General features: G+C 37.0%; 1 protein-coding gene across 1 annotated transcript in view; it reads right to left on the reverse strand.

Annotated features, from left to right (window-relative positions):
* Positions 1-25,083, reverse strand: part of LOC150081740 (F-box only protein 7-like) — a 389,948-nt gene that overhangs the window by 192,220 nt on the left and 172,645 nt on the right. Inside the window, exon 5 of the mRNA XM_090379603.1 lies at positions 7,769-7,852. Within this exon, the coding sequence (XP_090235729.1) occupies positions 7,769-7,852 (84 nt within the window). The remainder of the gene's footprint in view (positions 1-7,768; positions 7,853-25,083) is intronic.

The following is a 25,083-nucleotide window of genomic DNA, read 5'->3' on the forward strand; positions in this document are numbered from 1 at the left end:
TATTTTCCAATAATAAAGTACATGCCATAGAAAAGTAAAAGTACTGTTTCTAATAAAGTACATGCCCTAGAAAAGTAAAATTAATAAGGAGAATTAAATTAAATAAGGAGGAAGTAAATTTAAAGTAGAACAAAATAAAGATTTAAGTAAAATTTTGGGTGTAACGATGATATATAAAACAGGCATGTAATTTAGGGTTGTGTTAGCTGTAAACTTTTTGTCGTATAAATTTTTTAGAGTAGAAGATTAAAATAAAAAAAGCAATCTGAAATTCCAGCTTCTGGCATAATAATTTTACACAATAACAAAAGACCTCGATATCGCCAGGTTCACGAAGGTTCTCCAAACTTCATATTATATTATCCCCTACTGGCTTTCATTATTTCCTTTCTTCAAACTGCAGTGGGTATGCCTAGTAGCCTCTCCACTTGTCCAACTTTTTCTCTTCCACACTATCTGTCTTCCTTCTCATTTATCAAAACTTTTTTTTTTCTTTTGATTCCCTGCACCTGGTACAGGAGTGGCCTAGTACAAGCCTTATAAGATAGCTCATCTTCTTGCAGTAAGGGCAGGTACCACAAAGCAACATTCCAAGTGATTAATGCTTGTAGCTAAATGACCAGTCATCTAATAGAACCCAACATTACTTTAACTCATCACATTACATACATGACTGGCTTCTATCACCACAGAGATAATATGAACAGAGAAGAAAACCTCACGTATGCCATATTGACATAAGACACAAACATGTCACCCACCCTACAGTTCAGACCTGTGTCCACCAAGCTATCACCTACTCTCAAAACTGAAAGGATTTCTCCATGGCCATTTTAAATCAATTCCTAATGAGTTTAATGGCACAGGAGTTCTTACTTGAATATTTGAATGATGTTTAATTTTTGAAACAAATGATTTATGATTTTAAAAAAAAATGATATGCATTACTTTTTGAGTTTACCCTCATGCTTGTTGTTGTTGTTTGGTTTTTATAAGCACTAGCAACTAAGGCCATATTACTCCGGGATATGCGGTGGTCATTCCCTGACCTTTCCGCATCGTCCGTATTTGGTGGTGACGGGCTCGAACCCCGGTCTAATCAAGAAGCGTGTGCTATGCACTGCTGCTCCTTCCCACCTGGCTACGGAGGCGCCTTACCCTCATGTACTTGCATATGTGTGAAAAGGAGATATCAAAAATTATTATTGGGAACAACTACGGAAATGATGAAGCAACTATTTGGATAGCTCTCCTTCAAAGTGGCCTACTTGACAATGTTATACACCAATTCCTACGCTTCTGCAACTTTCGGAAGCATTCCTAACAGGCTTCTTTTGAAATTGCTAATACAGTCGATTCCAGTTAATTGGGACACATCGGGACAGATCACTTTGGCCCAATTAAGCAAAATTTTAATGAGCTGAAAAGCACATTCTAACAGTGGCAAAAAGGTATGAATAAAATAAAGGGAATGTGGTATTTAAAGAAAGCACACTGTATTTAAGTTACATTGGTACAAACATTTATTTAAAAATAGCTAAAGCTAAAAGCAAACGAAATGTACATATGTAAAATGAAGATACAGTACAGAATAATGTCCGTGTCAAGCAAATGTTACACATTACTTAAGGATTCTTATTTTGAAAAAAATTATGAAGTGTTCTCTTTATGGACTGCAACTGAATAAAGTCGGCGCAGGTATCTAATGCTGATAAAGGACTGCCTTCATTGCCTTCTTGCATGAAATAGCATCTCAATTCAGTGATACATTTCCTGGCATCCTGGTTAGTCACTCACTTAGGTATATCATCGTCATCATTTTCTTGATCTTTTGGTATCTCTGAGTGTTTTGCCGCAATTTGTTCAATAATCATTTCCTCATAATCTTCAAAATGAAGATTATGAGGAAACGACATTGAAGGTTATTGTCAATCGTTATCACAATTTTGGACCTGTTGCAGTTCCAAAGCCATTTCATTTTCTGTACAGCTCATCACGTCTGAATCACAATTAGTCGTGAAACCACATTTAGCAAAACAATTCCGAATTGTTTTGCTGCTTATTCCTCGCCAACTATCAGCGATGAATTGTACAGCTTTTAACATTGAAACTTTTGCACTAACTTCTATTGATTTCGAAGATGATGTCAGCAGATTTTCCTCAATAGCTTCAAGGATGTGATTAACCAGCTTTTCGCGATAATAGGGCTTCAAATTTTTTATGATTCCCATGTCCATAGGCTGTATCAAAAATGTGGTGTTAGGGGGTAAAAATTCCAGTTCAATATTTTTTAAACCAGCTACATTAGAGTGTGCGGTGCAGTTGTCCAATATCAACAGAATTTTTCTGGACTTCTGTTGCAGTTCCACGTCCCAATTCATTAGCCATTGTGTAAAAATATATGTGGTCATTCACGCCTTCTTATTGGCATAATACGAAACTGGCAAACTGTGTGTATTGTAAGTCCCTTGAAACAACAAGGTTTAGCACTTTTACCAATAACCAAAAGTTTGAGTATCATTTCCTGACATGTTTGAGCAGCACAACACTGTTACAAGATCCACTGCTTTCTTTGAACCGGACAGTGTTATTTGTTGATAGCTGAGGGAATCATCCAGGAACCATACACGATAATACAGGCCTGTTTCATCAGCGTTGTAAATGTCATCCCCACTAAATTTAAGCAACTCTGGCAGTTTTTCAGATTTCCATTGCTCAGCACTGTCCTTCTTGCCATGTGCTTTTTTGTAACTAATGTCATGTCTACACTTCCATCGAGACAAGCAACCACCTGTCACTTTGAAATTTACATGACCTAGCTTTTTGGCCAAATCTTCTGACTTGGTTTTTAGCATAGGGCCGCTTACACGCACTCCTCATTTAGATACAGTGGAAAACCACTGATTCAAAGCATCCTCGACATCTGGATCTTTGCCTTCCCTCTTTCGCTTATGAGATGTTTTCTTTAAACCCACGCGCAATGTCCACTCCTCTCTAAGTTTTTCTTGTTGCTGTAGCAGTCATGAAATTGTAGATTTTGGCACCTTTATTATCTCTGCTAGCTGACGATGACTGATGTTAGGAGGTTGATTTTTTTATCTTGTCAAGAATAGTGATTTTTTCTGAAAGCAACAAATCTTTACGTGGCATCTTGACAGGGGTCTTAAATGTACTGAAAAAAAGGGGGGGGGAGCCAAATCAGTGCACTGTTTGGAATATTTTTTCATCTATTCTAACCCACAAGATGTATACATATGTACCAAGTGTGATCGTAAACAACTGCAAGCAAAATATCTTCAGAATTCGATTACCACGACACAGAACAAATGTAAACAACCACCCTACAGCACAACTTTGCAATAACTGACTCGGCTGCTGCCCGCATGATCTCTTTGTTATGAGCCATCTAAATTAGCTTATTGTTCAATAAACTATATTTAGATGTTTGTGCGTGCCATCTAAATATAATTTATTGTTCAATCACGACCTTCATTTCCCCAATTAAGTGGCGAGTTGCCGTTGGCCCAAATAAGCAGAACAAATTCAGGCTAAATATTTGTTTTGTTTCTGTTCTTCATATTTTTCCCCAAATAAGCGGCTGCCCCAATTAACCGGTGCCCCAATTAACCAGAATCCACTATAGTTTTTAAGTCACATTCTGAATATTATCCTCAGTTATTGCAAATCTGTAATCTTTCAAGAGGGGTAGGGATAAAAAATCACAAAAGAGTTAAAGCTGAAGAGTATGGTTGATGGAGGTCCACAGTGATGGAATCCTTCCCAAGAATTTCTTGAATGGAAAACAAAGAGGTGTGCAGAATAATGTCATGAAGAAATGGCAATGCCATTTTCTCCAAACAGCATGACACGATCACTGTACAGCTACTTTATAGTAATCCTGGTTCACTGTTTGAGGGACAAGTTCTTCAAAATGAATGGCACCCTGCAAGTCAAAATATATATAAGTACAACCTTCATATTCTATTAACACTGACTTGATATTTTGAGCCTTCAAGATGGCAGTTTTTCACTGAATGTCATTCACCCTACTGGGCCTTTGTTTCCAGATCACAGCCATCACCCACAACTCATGTAGGTGTATGGCTGTGATCAGGGAGGAATCAATGTGTGGGTCAGTAGCAACATGGCATGAAAACTTTTGTAATGACAAAAACTTGCCACTATCTGTGATCATTAGTGATGATACAATGCACTAACTTGGCTGAAACTCGTAACATACCCGAATCTTATGTTAAAGTTGACTGATATGTCTCATGAGAAATAAACTCCAACAGCAACTTCACAGATGTTGTCGTTGTTGAGGTAGTTTTTGGTGCAAGGGCTACTTAGGCTATATTGTGCCTCCCAAATCAACTGACTTTACATATGACTTCACAGATAGCTAAACTTCAACCACTGTAAGGTCACAAATAGGAGAAAGTGAAGCATTTGAAGTTAAAGAATGGCAAGGATTACCTTTGATGGATAAGTGGCCCTCTTTACACTTTTGCAAACCATTGAAAAGTCTCTGGATGACTCATGGCATCTTCTATGAAAGCTGTTCTTAATATTTCATGGGGTCTGTTGAATTTTCCCTTAATTTGAAACAAAATTTGATGCAAATTTGTTGGTCAGTAAAATCGCTCATTTTAAAATGTGCCAAAATACATTCTATTCAGGAAGCTCTAATTAAGATTGCTTACTGCAGATGAAAGGGTGATTCACGAATTACTACATGATGCATGAATCACTCAATTCATCTAGTATCTAAGTGAATCTAGATGAGTCACCAAACATGCTATGACAATTTGAAACTTACTATGATTGATTGATTGATTTGATAGTTGTTGGCGCATCGGCTTCTGTGGCCATATTGCACCTCCCAAGGTTTTTGCAGTACTTTGATCCAAGCCCGAGGCGGGAATCGAACCCGCGACCTTTGGGTTGCCGGGCAGGTACTTTACCCACTCGGCTAGCCCGGTCGGCACTTACTATGAAGGTGCAATTTCAAGATACAAAGCCAGATCCGAAACATTTTGACCACAATAAATATATATACAAAAAAAAAAAAAAAAAAAAGAATAAGTAACCCTTTAATGGGCACAGCAGAGTATATTGTCCACCAAAATGACTTAAATTTGAAAATAAAAATATCTATTTAAATGATGCCAATGTGCATTTTAGTATTCCTTCATTACTGGTTCGACTTTTGATCTGTATCACTAATTCTTTTATTACAGAAGTTTGACCATAAAAACAATTAAAGGAAATTTTCATTAGGCTTTGTTAAGCCATATAATTTCATTTAATTATCAAGCACTCTACACCAAGAATTTAAGACTATCAATATCCACAGCAACCAACAAAAGATGCATGCTGGCACAATCTTTGATCTGAAGCAAATGAACAAAAACACTCACCAGTATCAGATGCTGTTTACATCTTCAGTATCTTGGTGGCATCCAGTCACATCAGCACATGGCATTTTAAGTTTTTGTTTCTTTCATGTTTCATTCACCGATAGTGAAGATAACACCAAAATTCAAACATTAAAAAAATGATAAGTGCATTGGGGAGCAGGGGAGGGAGGATTTATAAAACATATCAGAGGTTCCCAACCACTATACCAGTATGCAAGGAGTGAGCTAATGGTACGCGGGCTGTGAATGAAACCACCTGCAATTTCCCTCATAGGAGAGTAAGATTTTTAAATGTTAATATCTTACTAAAGCCAAAATCTCTTTTTATTTTTCATAGTTCGTATCTATGCGAGCATTTCAGTCTTTCTTCTTAGAAAATATACCTCTTTTCTTTCTTGTACTTCTTAATTCATAGAACTTTATCTCTTTACTTCTCCTCTTTTTTCTTCTTATTTTATACAGTCAGTCTTTCTTCAGAGGTTGGTTAGTGAACATTAAAAGTAGTGTTTGCAGTTGTAGTGATTTCACAGGGCACAGATAATTTGAAATTTAGATCATTAGAAATTACGACATACTGCTATCCTAATTATTATATAGTTTTGATATTCCAATCAACAATAATTAACACTGATTAATACCATAGTTCAAGTAAAATATAAGCATTCAAAATGAAAGTTTCAAAATTCTGTTTAGTAGATATTTAAATAGTTGAAACAACAATTTTCAACAACTAATTTTCCTTTTACTTATATCATTAGCTTATAAGTTATCAGTAGTATTAAATCAAAAAATTTTCCTTTCACGCCATTTGATGCCATTTTTTACTACAAACAGTTCTTAATTAAATACTCACTCCTGTGAGCCACAGGTTGAATTTCTACTGCCAGAGGTGGGTCTTTGCTGTCGATGGTTTTTTCAACAATATTTTTTTTTTTTTGTAAAACCCTGAAAATGAAGAGGTTTTTGGAACAGCGGACTGGTTATAACTTTTCGTAGAATAACTTGGTTTTGCTTACCTAATTATTAATGTGACTTTCCAAAACAGACTTATATACTCACGGGCCGGTACATCATAAGATACCAATGTGGTTAACCGGTACATGGGTTTATAAAAACTTATAAACTATGGAAATCCCATCCATAGTTTTGCCGATGATAGCACATTGCATTCAACTTTCCATTTTGAGAAACCTTGTCCTGCTCAATCAGCTTCAACTTCTCGAAAATCTGCTACCAATTCCTTAAATGCCGATCTTCAGGTAATTCTCCAGTGGGGCAAAGACAACTTAGTTGATTTCAACCCTTCTAAAACTCAGTCTTGTCTTATATCTCGCAAAAAGGATTCTTCTACTCCTATGCTTATCTTTAGTGACACTCCGATTTCTAGGCAAAATGATATATCTCTTTTGGGGATTACCCTGACTTCTAATCTCTCTTGGCACAAGCACATTACAAATATTGCTTCCTCTGCATCTAAAAAACTTGGTTTTCTCTTTCGCTCTCGGCGTACTTTTCTTCCAAACAGCTGCTCACTCTGTATAAATCGCAAATTCGCCCTGCCATGGAATATTGTTCCCATATCTGAGGTGGTGCCCCCAAAACCTCTCTCCGGCTTCTTGATTCCATTCAGAAGAGGGCAGTTAGGTTAATTAATGATTCATCTCTAACAGAGTCTCTCCACTCGCTTTCTCATAGACGCATTGTTTCTGCTGCATGCCTCTTCTACAGATACTTCCATGGGCACTGTTCTTCTGAATTGGCTTCTATAATTCCTGCTCTCTCTCTCTTTCAAAACAGTCCGAACACGTGCCGCCACCAGCCAACATCCATTTACTGTCCAACTTCAAACCCACAGAACCAACTTTTCATCTTCCTCATTTATTCATTCAACTGCCGTTTTCTGGAACAACCTTCCTTCATACGTATTTCCTGAAAATTACAATCTACAGAAGTTCAAGTCCAATGTCAACAAATATCTTCTTTCGTCTTCTTAACCTCAAACCCAAGCACGGTACTAAGTACTATAGGTCCTAATACCTCTTGTGTTTGGGGTTCACATAAAAAAAAAAAAAAAAAGTTGGGAACCTCTGATATAGAGGGTATCTTAAATTATTAATTAAAAATATACATTTTCAATACAAAAAAAATTATTTTTCATGGCTGTATAGATCAAAAATAAAGGCACAATAGATCAAAAATAAAGGTCACTTCAAAAAGTGAATAATTTAACTATTTCAAGCCTTTATTACAAGTATAGCAATGGTGAAAAAAATCCATCATCATCATGCCTGCTAATGTTATACTTTTAACGTGCCAGGTAAAGGGTTAAAAAAAATTTCTTTACTCACATGAAAAGTCACCTTCGGCTATGTAGGAGCTCACTTTTAAGTGAAGACTGAAAGCATTAGTATCTTTCTTCAGTTCTACAGCTCCTATATTTAGGAAATGTGTTTATCATAAGGCAATTAAAAAGAAATAAATAAACAGGATAAATTATTATAATAATTTATACAAAAATAGATGGTGTGGTCATACTATTATGTAATGAAACCTTTCAGACTACAATATCTAGGCTACAATGAACATGATAGAAAACAGAGGTCAGCAACATACTTAGGATTCTATATTTAAAGAGAATGCGATAACAAGAATACTGAAGAGCTAGTCATGAGAACCAACTATGGATTGAAGTCCCTATAACACCTGGGAACAGCATCTGAGTCCTAAACAAGAAATATCCAAGTCACATTTCTTGGATTAAGATCCAGTTGCTTAGTCAGTTCAGGCTTACTTGTCTGATTTTAGAGAGAGTTTAAGTGCAGGTAATTAATAAAACTGTTCAATAAGTTCAAGCAGTTTAAGAGAAGAAATACAATTTCATTTGACTAATTATTTGATATTTTATTACTAGAAAATCATATAAGCCTAAAATACATATAATAAAATAACTTTCAATGACAATTAAAAATACAAAACATCCATAAACTCGCATCACAGTTTTTCTCACTGAAACTTTCTTGCAAAAATTGTAGCATGTTTTTTTTTTTTTTTTTTTTTTTTTTATGCATGTGTGTCACATTTTATTCATTGATATAGACTTTGTAAGGCACCTATGCTCATATTCAGCCTGGATAATGATGCTCAGTAAGAAAAACTTAGATCAGAGTCAATGGATTTTCTATATTAATGAAGCTGCACATGCTTTCATTAATAGAGAAAATCCATTGACTCTGATCTAATAGCAAATGTGAGCGAATTATGTGTGGTTCATTCATTCATCTATTTGTAAATGGATAATTCTAATTATTTACTTTTAAAAAATATTTTTTTAAAAGTAAATTTTTAATATACCTATTAAATTGACAGTGTAATACCATATACTGTTAGCTATTGGATTAGGTATAAAATGATATTAAAAGTTTCCTGATATTAGCACAAAGGAAGTTAGGCCACATCTTAAGTACTGCACAGAGGCCCAGAAGCCACATTTTAGGAAGGATGTGGATCTGTTGGAATGGGTGTAGACAGAGAAGAGAATGGGATTAGCGAAGTGGGACAGAAGGATGCTTTTATCAAAAAATTCTTCACTTCTGCAAATTACAGTATCACAAAACTAGGCATCTGACTAGTTTTGTGATACTGTAATTTGCCTAGGAAATCTGACTGAAGTGTATAAGTCTTTGAATAGATTGAGTATACAAAATGCTCATGACATCCTTCCTCATGTGGCAGCATTGGAGGCAAATTGCTGCTATGGATAAAGGGATGGTTGAGGGGGAGAAGACAGAGAGTGGTAATCAATGAACACTGTTCATCGTGGACTAATGTTATTAGCGGAGTCCCTAAGGGTTCAGTGTTGGGTCCATCATTGTTTTCTGTATTTATAAATGATATTGATGATGGTATATCAGGCTTAATGTCTAAGTTTGCAGACGATACAAAAGTTGCCAGGGTTATTACGGACACTACTGACGCTATGCTGCTGCAACAGGATCTGGATAGGTTGAGCAGATGGGCTGAGAGGTGCAAATGAAGTTTAATATTGACAAATGTAAAGTACTACATATGGGAAACAGCAACCCCAGAGCAACGTATCAACTCTGTGGTACTACACTGACAGTGGTAGAGAATGAGAAGGACCTAGGGGTTATTGTGCAGGCGGATATGAAGTACTCTGAACAGTGCAGACGGGCTGCAAGAGTAGCTCATGGTGTCTTATCAATGATATACAGGAATTTTTCTAGCAGAGATAAGGAGGTGATTATTCCCTTGTATAAGGCAATGGTCAGACCACACCTTGAGTACTGTATACAGGTCTGGAGGCCTCATTTCAAGAAGGATGTAGAGCTGCTGGAACGAGTACAGAGAAGGGCAACAAGATTAGTGAATGGAATGGAACAAATGGTTGCTCTTACGAAGAAAGGCTTAAGTTTTGCAACTTACAGTATCTGGAGACTAGACACCGGCAAGGTGATCTGATAGAGGTGTATAAAGCTTGAACGGTTTGAGCATGCTCAATGCCAATGGGATTCCTCCTCTTGCTCAGAATAATCACCTGAGAGAGCATAAATTCAGATTGAGGAAAGACAGATATAGGATAGATGTGTGGAAATTTGCCTTTAGTCAGCAGATAGTTGGTTGGTGGAACAGACTCCCATCCCTTGTTGTGGAAGTTGATAGCCTAAATAAATTTAAGGCTCAGCTGGACAGGTATTTCGAACGAACGGAGGGGTGAAATGGAAGTGTTTTTTTTTTTTGGCTGATGCTGCAAAAGCTTGCTTTCTTGCATCATATGCCTCTACTAATGCTAATGTTCACGCCACATACGAATGAGGATAAATTCAAATTGAGGAAAGATGGCTGCAGGATAGATCTGAGACTACACAGACTACATACTACAACACCATCTCTAGATGTAAGACTAGGGATTACCCACTGCAACACTATCTACAGATGTGAGTTGCTACAACATTATCGCAGCACAATTGCAACAAAGTTGCTGGGGATTTCAAGAACTGCTATGGAGTCATCATGAAACAAGTAAATGCTTGGGCAGTGTTAGGGTAACTAAGAATAAGAACAGGTGCACATATATTTGCATGTACACCAATGCTAGGAGTATAGCAAATAAATTTGATGAGACTTTGATTGCCTAACCTCCTTTGTCACTTGATCACAGACTAGCTTATATCTACCATAAGCTTCTGTGTCATGATACTTTATATAGATCCCATGCATTTTTCTTCTCTTCAGTCAGTCTCATTAGTTCATCTGACATCCATTTAGGCTCTTGAACAGTATTTCTTAGTTGATATGAAAAGCCTATCAGCTTCCAAGATTAATTCCTGAAATGCTTCTCACAGAATTTGCATTTGGTAACATCATCAGTTGGTCACACTGTATAGAATTTAAAAACTATCAGAGACCACTGTATCCACCTTTACGAAAACAAAAACCTTCCCTTTCCCCTTGTTGGTAGTTATATCTTTAAATAAATTCCACATCAGTACACTGTGATCACTGCTACCAAGTGGGTCCATTATCTGCAGATTCATAATGCATCAATTAGATAATTCTAATTCTGCAGATAAAGGACCCAAGTGGGTCCTTTATCTGCAGATTCTTAATACATATTCTAGAGGCACCCACAGGGAACTGGGTGCCTCTCGAACATGCTGCTGTAGAAAACAATCATCAAATAAATCCACAAAAGTATTCATAGTGTGTGAGTGATAAAACCCGCAAATTCCAGTCAATATCTGGGAAGTTGAAACTTCCCCATTATAAGACATTGTGATTTACTGGCCCATTCTATTTCTCCGTACAGTTCATTATACTCATCACAGTCATTAGGTCTATAACAAACTCGTACCCTCATTTTTGCTTTCCCAGTGCTTAGGTCACACCAAACTGACTCAGCGTTGCACTGTCCATCCATGCCAACTGGATTCACTACCTTAGATTTTGTGTGTTTATTAACTAACAACATAACCCCTTCTCCCTTCCTATCCTGTCTGTTCTTTCTGTACACACTGTAATCCCCAAATTAAAATTCTGCATTCCTTATATCTGTGTGACACCACGACTCTGATATCCCAATAATATCTGACTTTCATGTCTTCACCAGTACTTCAAAATTCATAAGATTTGATAATCCAATAATATCTGACTTTCATGTCTTCACCAGCCACTTCAAAATTCATCAGATTTATTTACTATACTGCTAGATATATTATATGGAATTTATGTTTGTCAACCCTAAATACCACAGACAAGTATCAGCAATTAAAATTATATTTCTGTTTTTAAATTTCTCTGTCTGCATAATTAACACAATCTAGCAATTATGAGAAGTTACATCAAAGTATAATATATCACAATTCTAGTTAAAATGCACTTTTCCCTCCAGCCTGGTTTCTTTAGGCTGAAAAGCTGATCAATACTAAAAATTGAGCATTTGCAGCATGGTCCATCACTGCCTAGTTATTTTGCCAATTTCTCTGTGATTAACTTTTATTTAGATATTTTGAGTCAACTGCTAAAAAATTTAAATGTGCAGGGTCATCCTTTTTCTGTTCCCAAAAGTGACATTCCTCAATGAGCAAGTGAAAAGCAACAACCAAAATGAAAGAAATTAATTATAAAGAACCAAAGGATTTTTCTAAATAGCACCAAATATATTTGGCAATCTCTGTATGGTAAGAAACTGACATTAGATGCTAATCAGTATAATATTTCATCTGACATCCATTTAGGCCTACACCTTGAACATTATTTCATAGTTGGTATGAAAAGCTTAGTAGTTTCCAAGATTAATTCCTTGAATGCTGCCCATTTAGAATTCACCGTTGGTAACATCATCAGTTGATCCCACTGTACAGAATTTAAAAACTGTCTGAGACCACTGTAATCACCTTTACAAAAGCAAAAACCCTTCCCTTTACCCCTGATGACAGTCACATCTTTAAGTAAATCCCACATCAGTACAGTGTGATCACTGCCACCAAGTTCTTATCTTAATTAATCACATTCTTAATGCATGAATAATCACTGATGATAATCAGATCAAGAATATCACTCACTCTGGATGCCTCTCAAATATGCGGCTGTAGAAAACAATCATCATCCAGTAAATGGATGGGATACACCTAAATAGAAAGGGTGCCAGAATATTTGCTGATGATATCGAGACAGAGTTAGATGGGTCAGAAAACTGATAGCTTGGACTAATACACGGACTAATAGATTAACAGTACCGCTGGCAGAGATGAAAGTGATTCTTGAACTGCTTTTATTGAAATGCAATTGAACAGCAGTCTGGAAAGCAAGGCAATGGGGATTTCCAGGACTGCTGGGAGTCATAGTGGAACAAGTAAATACATGGGCTGTTTTAGGGTAACTAAGAGTAGAAACAGGTGCACGTATACTCGCATGTATACCAATGCTACGAGTATAGTTAATAAAGTTGATGAGCTTAAAGTGATAGTCAAGACATCAAAGGCAGATATTGTTGGGATATCAGAGATGTGGTATCACACAGACATAAGCAGTGCAGAATTGGAATTTGGGGAGTACAATGTGCACAGAAAAGATAGACAGGGGAGGAAGGGTTATGCTGTTAGTTAAGAAACATATAAAATCTAAGGAAGTGTATCCAATTGATGTTGGTGTGACATAAGCACTGGGAAAGGAAAAATGACAGTAGGTGTGTGTTATAGGATTAATGAATCTGATGAGTATAATGAGCAATTGTGCAGAGAAATAGAGTGGGCCAGTAAATCAGAATGTCTTATAACAGGGGATTTTAACTTTCCGGATACTGACTGAAACTTGTAGATTGGTCACTCACACACGCACAAGCAAGACTTTTGTGGATTTATTGGATGACTGTTTTCTACAGCAACATGTTCGAGAGGCAACCAGAGGGAGTAATACTCTTGATCTGATTATCAGCAGTGATTATTCATGCATTAAGAATTTGCAGATAAAGGAACCACTGGGTGACAGTGATCACAATGTAATCATAAGGTCTTGGACAGATTTTAAATTCTGTACAGTGGGATCAACTGATGATGTTACTAACGTTAAATTCTAAATGGGAAGCCTTCAGGGACTTAAGTTTGGCGGTTACTAGGCTTCTTTTTTTATTTTTATTATTATTTATTACTCCAGAACAGCCAAAGCCTTAAAGAGGAAGAATATAACCGTAGCAATACAGTAATAATTCTATTTACAGTCAATATACAATGTGAAATCTCAATATATACAATGTCAATTCTCAATATAGCATTAGCATTAGTAGAGGCATTTGATGCAAGAAAGCAAGCTTATGCAGCATCAGCCAAAAAAAAAAAAAAAAACCCACTTCCACTTCACCCCTCTGTTCATTCAAAATACCTGTCCAGCTGAGCCTTAAACTTATTTAGGCTATCAACCTCCACCACAAGGGATAGAAGTCTGTTCCACCAACCAACCACCCGCTGGCTAAAGGCAAATTTCCGCACGTCTATCCTATATCTGTCTTTCCTCAATTTGAATTTATGCCCCCTCATATGATTTTTCTGAGCTAGAGGAAGAATCCCATCAGCACTGAGCATGCTTAAACCATTCAAGGCTTTATACACCTCTATCAGATCACCTCGCTGGTGCTTAGTCTCCAGACACTGTAATTTGCAAAACTTAAGCCTTTCTTCGTAAGAGCACCCCTTTGTTCCATTCACTAATCTTGTTGCCCTTCTCTGTACTCGTTACAGCAGCTCTACATCCTTCTTATATATACAATGTCAAATAACAATATACAAGGTAAATATACAGCATATACAATGGAATATCGTATGTTAGAGGCAATTTGCATTTAAGAAAAGCTGGGATAACAAAGATTTTTGTATTTCTAACACCTTTGTTGTTATATTTTCTTGTTTGCTCTCAATGAATAGTTACATTGATTGATTTGTATTATTATTATAGTTATCCATTTTTTTTGTATTATTTCTTATTATTATAGTTATCCATATTTTTTTTTTATTGATGTATTTATAGTTAATATATACCTATTTTTTATTTTATTTTTTTTATTATTATTATTAAATTAATAATTTACTCTCATTTTCTAATTACTTGATTGTAGAACCTTTGCAATTCTTTTTTGATATTGATGTCTTCAGCTAGAATATCAATGTTGGATTCGTTTAGCAATTTTGCAGTTCAATTGAAATAGTGGAATTTAAGTTGTTCGGTGCTGTATGGCTCTAGTACAATATCCAGTGCAAGCAGATTGTGTCTTCTCAAGGCTCTTGGAGGACAGCTAGAATTGATGAGGTAGAGCAGCTGGGGGGAAGGCATCCAGCTTTCCAGCCACGAGATGCATCAGGAATTTGTAGTCTGCCACAGCCCTTCTTTGAGAGAGTGGTACCATCCCAAAGGGAGTGCACACCATTCATAATAAGATTTTGTGTTCATTTCCAACCTAGACTTGTACGCTAGGAACCTGACTATGGATTTCGATTTCTGAATATGTTCCAGTTGTTTTATAAGAATTTTGGTGTAAGGATTCCAGATCTGTGAGGCATATTCTAGAATTGGATTAACGATCATTATGCATGCTGTTTTTATGAGCTGCATGTTGGTAAAGTCAAAGCAAATTCTTTTAAGCAGTCCAAGGGATTTGGAGGCCTTTGCTATAGTCTTATTTACATGTGTGTTGAAGTTTCCCTTGGCAGAAAACCATACCCCCAAATCTGAAACGATTATTGGTTTTATAGGGATAATTAATCTTGTGTTTTTTATGATAGTCTGCAATAGATGGTGTAGCATTTGTCTAAGTTTAGTGTTAGACCATTGTTTGTAATCCACCGGGTGATAGTGTCTAATCCATTTTCCAGTATTTCAGTCTTGTATTGATTTGATGGTTTTGTATATTTTCAAGTCATCTGCATATGAGAGCACTTTGATGTCTACATGTTGCATACAATCTTGTACGTCATTAATAAATATTGCAAAAAATAGTAGTCCGAGAGGAGAACCCTGATGTGGGACTCCCCTTTGTATAGAAAAAGTGGAGGAGTAACTTCCTTCATAAAGAACTCTGCTTTTCCTGTTGTAGAAGAAGTTTAACATAAGTTAAGGCATTACTTGATATACCTATTTGCTTTAATTTGAGGCAAAGCAAATCATGTGGTACTGAATCAAAGGCTTTTTGTAGGTCAAGATATAAAATGTCTATCTGATTTTTATTCAAGGCTATGTTTGATGTCATGTTCTATTGAAAGTAGGTTGGTCACTGTTGACCTGCCCGTAAAGAAGCCATGATGAAGGTGGCTGAATTTGTTTTTCATAAAGCAACAAAGCTGAGAGTATATGATGTTCTCAATGATCTTGCTTAGGGGGTTAGCTTTGTGTATGGGTCGAAATGAGGAAGGGCTGTCTTTCAACTAAGAAATACTGTTCAAGGTTTAGGCCTAAATGGAAGTCAGATGAATTAATGAGGCTCGTGGCAAAGAAGAAGAATGTATGGGATGCATATAAAGCATCAGGTGACACAGAAGCCTATGCCAGGTATAAACTAGTCTGTAATTAAGTCACAAAGGAGGTTAGGCAGGTGAAGGCAGATGAGAAATCTTTGAGAAGGACGCAAAGAAAAACAGCAAAGAGTTCTTTACTTATGTAAACTCTAGAAGGAAAGGGATGAATCAGATTCGACCACTTAATATAGATGAGTTAACTACTGATGATCATGCTCAGGTAGCTGATAAACTATGAGTATTGTGCATCTACATTCACACATGACGAGTCATTCAACGAGGGGAGTACCAGAAGTTTATCAAACACTAACAGGGAGCTAAGTGATTTTGTAATAACTGAGAGCAAAGTGGAAAAGAAATTGTTGAAGTTAAACATAAGGAAAGCACCTGGGGTGGACAGGATTCATCCAGTTATATTAAAGGAGGCAGCAAAGGAAGTAAGCAAACCCTTAATCATCATTATTAGAGCTTCCTTGGACTCAGGGAAGGTCCCCATGGACTGGAGGTGTGCAAATGTATCACCAATTCACAAATGAGGTTCAAAAGGTGACACAAATAACTACATACCTGTAATTTTAACTTGTGTTTTGGGGAAAATAATGGAATCACTGGTTAAAGAAGCATTGCAGGATCATCTAAACAAGACTGCAGTAATAGTTAAGAAACAGCATGGATTTGTTAAAGGGAGGTCTTGTCTGACCAATTTGATTGGATACTATAATGTCACATTATAGTATAATGTGACAAAGGAACTGAATGCCAAAAATAATTGATATCATGTACTTGGATTTCAGAAAAGCTTTTGATACTGTTGCACAGGGAACACTGCTGGACAAATTGGAGAGGTATGGAATTAAGGGTATGTTGCTACAATGGATAAAGGGATGGTTGAGTGGAAGACAACAGAGAATGGTAATCAATGGACACAGCTCTTTGTGGGCAAATGTTATTAGTGGAGTTCCCCGGGGTTCGGTGTTGGGCCCATTGTTGTTTTGTATATTTATCAATGATACTGATGAAGGTATACCAGGTTTAATGTCCACATTTGCAGATGATACAAAGGTTGGTAGGGTTGTTAACGACAGTAAAGACAGTATGCTACTCTAACTGGATCTAGAGAGGTTGGGAAAATTGGCTGAGAAGTGGCAACTGAAGTTTAACATTAACAAATGCAAAGTACTGCATATGGGTAGCAATAACCGAACAGAAATGTACCAACTGTGTGGTACTACACTCAGGGAGGTGGAAAGTAAAAAAGACCTGGAGGTAATTGTGCAGTCAATATGAAGTTTGCTGTGCAGTGCAGACGGGTTGCCAGGGCAGGTCATGGAGTCTTGTCAATGATATATAGGAATCTTGCTAGCAGAGTCAAGGAGGGGATTATCCCATTATACAAGGCAATGGTCAGGCCACACCTAGAGTACTGTGTATAGGTCTGGAGGTCTCATATTAGGAAGGATGTAGAGTTGCTAGAAAGAGTACAAAGATGGGCAACAAGATTGGTGAGGGGAACAAAGGGGTGCTCTCACCAAGAAAGGCTTAATATAAATTTTAGTAGTTTACACCAACCTTGCGTTGAAATAATAAAACAAGAAAAAACAAAATTAATAGCTTAATAACTGGTATTACTAATTTACAATAAATTACTATTTACAATAAGTATATAAAAAGAAAAGAAAAAGAATACCATAAAATACAATAAAATATACAGAATTAAAAGCGCTAAAATCTGAAGCTTTCGAAGGCTGTGTCTTCTTTCTCAACAGTATGCTTTATTTTTGCAGTGCAATCTTAAATACCTGCAGGTTCACGGCACATGTCACGTGATTCAATAACACATGCATTGTTCTCATGCGTAACGGAACCGGAAGTGGCTCGGGAGCGCATCAGGTGAAATCATTCATCCCCTCTAAGAATCATTGTCTCAAAGAGGGGATGAATCCGCATACCTCTATCTCTATTAATGTTGTTCCCAATGGAACTAATCCGCAAGCTCTCGAGCCACTTGCGATTCCAAAACCTATGCGCCCGTCGATGATAGTAGTTTCGTCCAGGGAGATTTGATGTTGCTTCTCCCAATAATGCTCCTTCACAGCTGATTTCGCATAATCTGCATTCCTTATCGCCTTCGTGTGCTCTCCCAGACAATCCTTTAAACGCCGTTTAGTCCCCCCCCCCAATAACATTCCCCACAATCCGGGCACTTTATGCCATAAACGACCCCACTTACACTGATTTCTTTTGGAATGGGATCTTTCACTTGTGACAACACTGTGTGCAACTTACGTCCTAGCAGCTGCACACAGCTTGTCTGATGATCCTGTAATACACGGGCTATTCGCTCGATTAGACCCGGATAATAGGGAATGTATGTGGTGGCTATCAGCGTAAATGCCTCACCTCTCCTCTGGTCTCCTTTGATATACTTATTTATGATCCTCTGGGGGGTAGCCACACCTCAGGAGATCTGCCGTGACGTGCTCAAACTCTTTCTTTCTATCCTCGGAGGTGCTAAATCACATTGTAGCACCTCCGAGGATAGAAAGAAAGAAATTATACTAATAGTACACATAACCATAATATTGGAAATACACTAATCATAGCTTCATTCACAGCAAGCTAAAGATTTCTCCTACCAATTCGAAAAATTAAAATTTTTAAAACTAAAACTGACCATATAAAACTAAAAAGACTACTAATTAGGAAACTTCCATGAAAAATCCTTTTTTCAGATTCACTATGTGTAATTGTAGATCAGTGGTGTCCAAAGTTAGGTTTGTTTCATGGGATGCACTGAGTTATTTGAGAAAAATTAGCATTCCATTTACCCTATCTTGTTACATGTAAAAAGAAAGTTTCTATTTCCATGTTACCATTTCTTATTTTTAGGCTATATATAAAAAATGCAGATTCCCAACACGTTTATGTGCAACAAATCTAATATCAGTGATTAATTTTTTAGGTTTTATATTTTAAATTAAAATTTAAAATATATGACTTAATTTTGTTTTTTTTTAAAAATGCTTTACATTTGTTTTTTAAAAAAAAAATACTTTTGCTTTTAAATACTCACTTTAAAAAATTTACAACATGAAAGGATCACTGCTTTTCAATATTAAGGTGAATAAATATATATAATGATACACCTAAAATTTAAAATACTCAAAAATTTTATTAAATATAATACACAATAACATTTACTAAAAAAAATTTACATTTAATGGAATGGATGATTCAGGCTGGATGATTTTTGATAATTGTTAAAAATTTGGTTGAAAATTTGTGATACCAATTTTCAACACTGAAGGTGCTCATCATTTTGTTTCTTTTTAAATATTTATTTGATTTCAAGCGTGAAAAACTTTGCTTGCAAACATACGTTGATCCAAACAAAGTAGCCATTTTCATGGCATTTTTTTTTTATTAGTGTAAAATCTTCAGATGGGCCAGCCTTTTACAATTCAAATAGTTTATTTTCACAGTCCATATACTTATTTTTGAACCATGTTTTTGCTTGAACATCAATAATTTCAAGTTGCAAGCTGATATTGTAGTTTTCAGCCACAGGATTCACAAACAAGCTTATATCTTTTTCATGGGATCTTATATCAATGAATCGGCTTTCAAACTCATCAAAAAGTAATTGTAATAACAAGAGGCAACAATTATTTGGAAATATGTGTTTCTCTTTTCGCTCGGTAGAACATTACAAGGGAACTAAATTATCTAGCTCAATTTGGAATTTAAATAATAACAGCTTATTCTGAAATGTCACCTTACAAATCAGAGACCAATTTTCCTTTGCCTTGTAGTTTTAAATTAAGAGCATTTAAATTACTAGAAATGTCTGTAACAATTGAAAAATAAAAAATCTGCTGTATATTTGATAGTTCTTTTTTGGTTTCTCCTCCTCTGCCAAAAATATATCAATTTCGTGATGCAGTCTAAAGAAACGATATAACACTTTGCCACAACATATCAGTGCACTATATAAAATTACATTAGCATTAGCATTACAGAGGCATACGATGCAAGAAAGCAAGCTTATGCAGAATCAGCTAAAAAAACACCTCCCATTTCACCCCTCCATTCATTCAAAATGCCTGTCCAGCTCAGCCTTAAATTTATTTAGGCTATCAACTTCCACAACAAAAGATGGAAGTCCGTTCCAACAATCAACCACCCGCTGGTTAAGGCAAACTTCCGCACATCCCCATTCTACAACTGTCTTTCCTCAATTCGAATCTACCCCTCAGGTTCATAATCTGAGAAAGAGGAAGAATGCCATCAGCATTCAGCTTGTTCAACCCATTCAAGGCCTTATACACCTCAATCAGATCAACTTGCAGGTGCCTAATCTCCAGGAAATGCAATTTGCAGAACTTAAGCCTTTCTTGGTAAGAGCACCCCTTTGTTCCATTCACCAATCTTGTTGCCCTTCTTTGTACTAGTTTAAACAACTCTACACCCTTCCTAAAATGAGGCCTCCAGACCTGTACACAGTACCCTAGGTGTGACCCGACCATTGTCTTGTATAACGGGATTATCACCTCCCTGTCCCTGCTAGCCAAATTCCTATATATCATTGACAAGACTCCATGACCTGCCCTTGCAGCCTGTCTGCACTGTTCAGCGAACTTCATATTTGGCTACAGAATTACCCCCCCAGGTCTTTTTCACTTTCCACTTACCTGAGTGCAGTACCATACAGTTGGTACGTTTCTCTTCGGTTATCGCTACCCAAATGCAATAATTTGCATTTGTCAATGTTAAACTTCATTTGCCACTTCTCAGCCCATTTTCCCAACTTATCTAGATCCAGTTGGAGTAGCATACTGTCATTACTGTCGTTAACAACCCTACCAACCTTTGTATCATCTGCAAATGTGGACATTAAATCTGATATACCTTCATCAATATCATTGATAAATATACAAAACAACAATGGGCCCAACACCGAACCCTGGGGAACTCCACTAATAAAATTTGTCCACAAAGAGCAGTGACCATTGATTACCACTCTCTGTTGTCTCCCACTCAACCATCCCTTTATCCATTGTAGCAGCTTACCATTGATGCCATACCCCTCCAATTTGTACAGCAGTCTTCCATGTGCAACAGTATCAAAAGCTTTCCTGAAATCCAAGTACATGATATCATAATTAATTTTAGCATTCAGTACCTTTGTGACCACATCATAGTAGCCAATCAAATTGGTCAGACAAGACCTCCCTTTGACCTCCCCGTGCTGTGTTTTAACTATTACTACAGTCTTGTCTCAATAATCCTGCAACCCTTCTTTAATCAGTAATTCCATTATTTTCCCCAGAACACAAGTTAAACTAGCAGGTCTGCAGTTACTTGTTTGTTGGGGTGCCTACGTAGCCAGGTGGGCAGGAGCAGCACTGCGTAGCACACGCTTCTTGATTAGAGCAGAGTTCGAGCCCACCAAATACAGAGGATGTGGAAAGGTCAGGGAATGACCACCGCATATCCCTGGAGCAATATGGGCTTAGTTGCTAATGCTCCTAAAAACCAAATAACATAACAACAGTTACTTGTGTCACCTTTTGAGCCTCCTTTGTGAGTTGGTGATACATTTTCACACCTCCAGTCCATGGGGATCTCCCCTAAGTCCAAGGAAGCTCTCATAATTATAGCTAAGGGTTTGCTTACTTCTTTTGCTGCCTCCTTTAATATAACTGGATAGATCCTGTCTACCCCAGGTGCCTTCCTTATGTTTAACTTCAAAAATTTCTCCCCCACTTTGCTCTCAGATATTACAAAATCGCTTAGCTCCCTGTTAGAGTTTGATAAAGTTTTGGCATTCCCCTCATTGAATAACTCCTCATATGTGAATGTAGATGCAAAATACTCATTCAGTTTATCAGCTACATGATCATGAACATCAATAGCCAACCATCTATGTTAAGTAGTCCAATCTGATTCATCCCTTTCCTTCTAGAGTTTCCATAAGTAAAGAACTCTTTGCAGTTTTTCTTTGCATCCTTTGCCAAAGATTTCTTGTAATCTGCCTTCGCCTGCCTAACTTCCTTTGTGACTTGATTACAGACAAGCTTATATCTGCTATAGACGGATGTGTCACCTGATAATTTATATGCATCCCATACATTTTTCTTCTCTGCCACGAGCCTCATTAATTCATCTGACATGCATTTAGGCCTGAACCTTGAACAGTACCTCTTAGTTGGAATGAAAAGTAGCCTCCAAGTAGTACCCTCCCAGTAGCCTCCAAGATTAAGTCTGAAAGCTTCCCATTTAGAATTCAACATTGGTAACATTATCAGTTGATCCCACTCTCCAGAATTTAAAAACGTCTGGAACCCCCTGTAGTGGGACCCCCTGAGACCCCCTGTAATGAAAGCAAAAGCCCTTCCCTTTAGCCTTGATGGTATTTACATCTTTAAGTAATTCCCATATCAGTACATTGTGATCACTGTCACCCAGTGGTTCCTATATCTGCAAATTCTTAATGTATGATTAATCACTGCTGATAATCAGATCAAGAGTATTACTCCCTCTGGTTGCCTCTCAAACATGCTGCTGTAGCAAACAGTCATCCAATAAATCCAAAATAGTCTTGCTAGTGTGCAAGTGGTCAATCCACAAGTTCCAGTCAATATCTGGAAAGTTAAAATCCCCCATTATAAGACATTCTGATTTACTGGCCCACACTATTTCTCTGCACAATTGCTCATTATACTCATAGCACACACCTACTCTCATTTTTCCTTTCCAGTGCTTATGTCACACCTAACAGACTCAACATTGCATTGTTTACCAACATCAATTGGATGCACTTCTTTAGATTATATGTGTTTCTTAACTAATAGCATAACCTCTCCTCCCTTCCTGTCCTGTCTATCCTTTCTGTACACATTGTACTCCTCAAATTCTAATTCTGCACTACTTATATCTGTGTGACACCACATCTCTGATATCCCAACATCTTCGTGTTTAGCTTCAATTTCTGAAAGAAACTGTTGAAACATTTAATGATTAAGGCCATGTGATCTTATGAAGTTTACAGTTGAAATGACCACATTCATAACACATTGGAGTTCCAATACTTTCCCACAGAGGGCTTCTTGATGCACAATGCGATGAATTCCAATAAAAGTTTCAGCTCCAATATCTATCATTTTCTTGGTTATTCTACCCATAAGCCCAATATTTTTACCAATTGCATTTTTTTCACCGTTAGTTGCGACTCTTACCAGGTTTTCAATAAAAGTAAAGTAAAGTGCAGCCATTATCAACCCACTGCAGGGTGGAAGCCTCCCCAACAATTCATGCTGAGGGAAATGGACCATAATCTGCCACGCTGGTCCAGTGCGGGTTGGCAGATCGACCGTATTCAGCAGGCAGGGGCTTGAACCCCGGTCTACTCAAAGAGCGTGTGCTACTGCACTCCCGCTCCTGCCCACTCGGCTACGGAGGCCGTCGTTTTCAATATTTAATCCTAACTTTTCAATAGACTGGCAAAAACCTTCAAAAAGATTTTTATCTGTAGTTGTTCTGTGCTTACAGGCCTGATGTAGCCCAGTGGTCAGGAGCGAGAGTGCATAACACACATTCTTTGAGTGGACCCGGGTTCAAGCACGTGACTACTAAATACGATAAATATTTGTATTGACAATTTATTGTAAGCTCTACTGACTTGGTTGTCATGCCGGAGTATAAACAGAATATTTATTTTTACTCTGTACATCAGCTAAATCTATAACTGGTACAAAAATATCATTAATTCCATGTATGAAGATAAGGAGTTTGGCTGTGTCATTTACATCAGTACTGTCATCCAGTGCCACACTAAAATATTTCATTTGTTTTATGTTTTCCAAAAATTGTTCGAACAAATTCTTTCCAATATCTTCTTCTCCCCACATAATTGTTTGTCAAGACAAACTAATGTCTTGTATCATTATTCATTTCTTCAGACAAATTTCTTCCACAACTTTTAACAAACAATGTAACAAATTCACCATCACTGAACAGTTTACTTTCAAAAGCAATCAAATGTGCAATTTGTTACTGGTACTTACAGCAGATAAATTTCTTCACTGATATGTTTTCAGTGTGCTTTGTTGTTTTCTTAATTTGTTTTGTAACCTGAATACTTTTCTTTTTGCAACACTCCTTTATACTGATCATAAGATTGGAATCATAGTGTCATTTTAAATTATATTCTTTAAAAACTGACAGTCTCCTTACACACCAAACACTGCTTTTTCGCCATACTCAATGAATAAATAGTCTTCAGTCCGCCTTTGATTAAAAACATGACACTGCAAATCGACTTTGCTCTTTCAAAAAATTTTTAAGGATGATTTTTTAATTCGATACAAAGTAATAATAATTCAATAAAATGAACAATTATGTCAAAATAGTACAATTTCACAATATGAGAATGTGATACATACATACATAACTGTATTTAACGTACATATGACTGCACTGGACTACATGTACATGTTTGATACAGTTGAGCTCGACACTTGCATGCCTGTACAGGCAGTGGCATGACTCTCTAAAATGCTGTTTTAGTTAACTTTCCGCATGAGCAGCATAAACATTATTCACGGGTAGTATCCAGCCCACAGGCCTTAGTTTGGACACTGTTATAGATGATAATTTCCTTTTTACTGAGCATATACTTTTTTTTTTTTTTTTTTTGGTAGTTGTTGGCACATAGGCTTCTGTGGCCATAATGCACCTCCCAAGGTTTTTGCAGTACTTTGATCCAAGCCCAAGGCAGGAATCAAACCTGCGACCTTTGGGTTGCCAGGCAGGCACTTTACCCACCCGGCTAGCCCGGTCGGCCCATATACAACATCTTGCATGATTCTGATTCACAACAGGACTGTTCTCACTTTTGAGTGAGAGCAGTCCTCCTGCGAATCATAATTATGTTGTTGTTGTGTGTGTGTGTGTGTTACTTGTGCCCTCTTTGTAAAGTTACTTTTAGCAGGACATGATTCAGCCATAAAGGTGCCTTTGTGTGTGCTCATTGTAAAGAGCTTGAGGAAATTAAATGCAAATTCAGCATTCTAATGGGATTATATGACATTCTGAAGAATAGAATTGATGCCCTTGAAGGATTTAAAGAGAGGGACCCATCA

This window comes from Mastigoproctus giganteus, chromosome 8 (genome assembly GCF_048544385.1).
Source record: "Mastigoproctus giganteus isolate SK-2022 chromosome 8, ASM4854438v1, whole genome shotgun sequence".
NCBI classification, from domain to species: Eukaryota; Metazoa; Arthropoda; class Arachnida; order Uropygi; family Thelyphonidae; genus Mastigoproctus; species Mastigoproctus giganteus.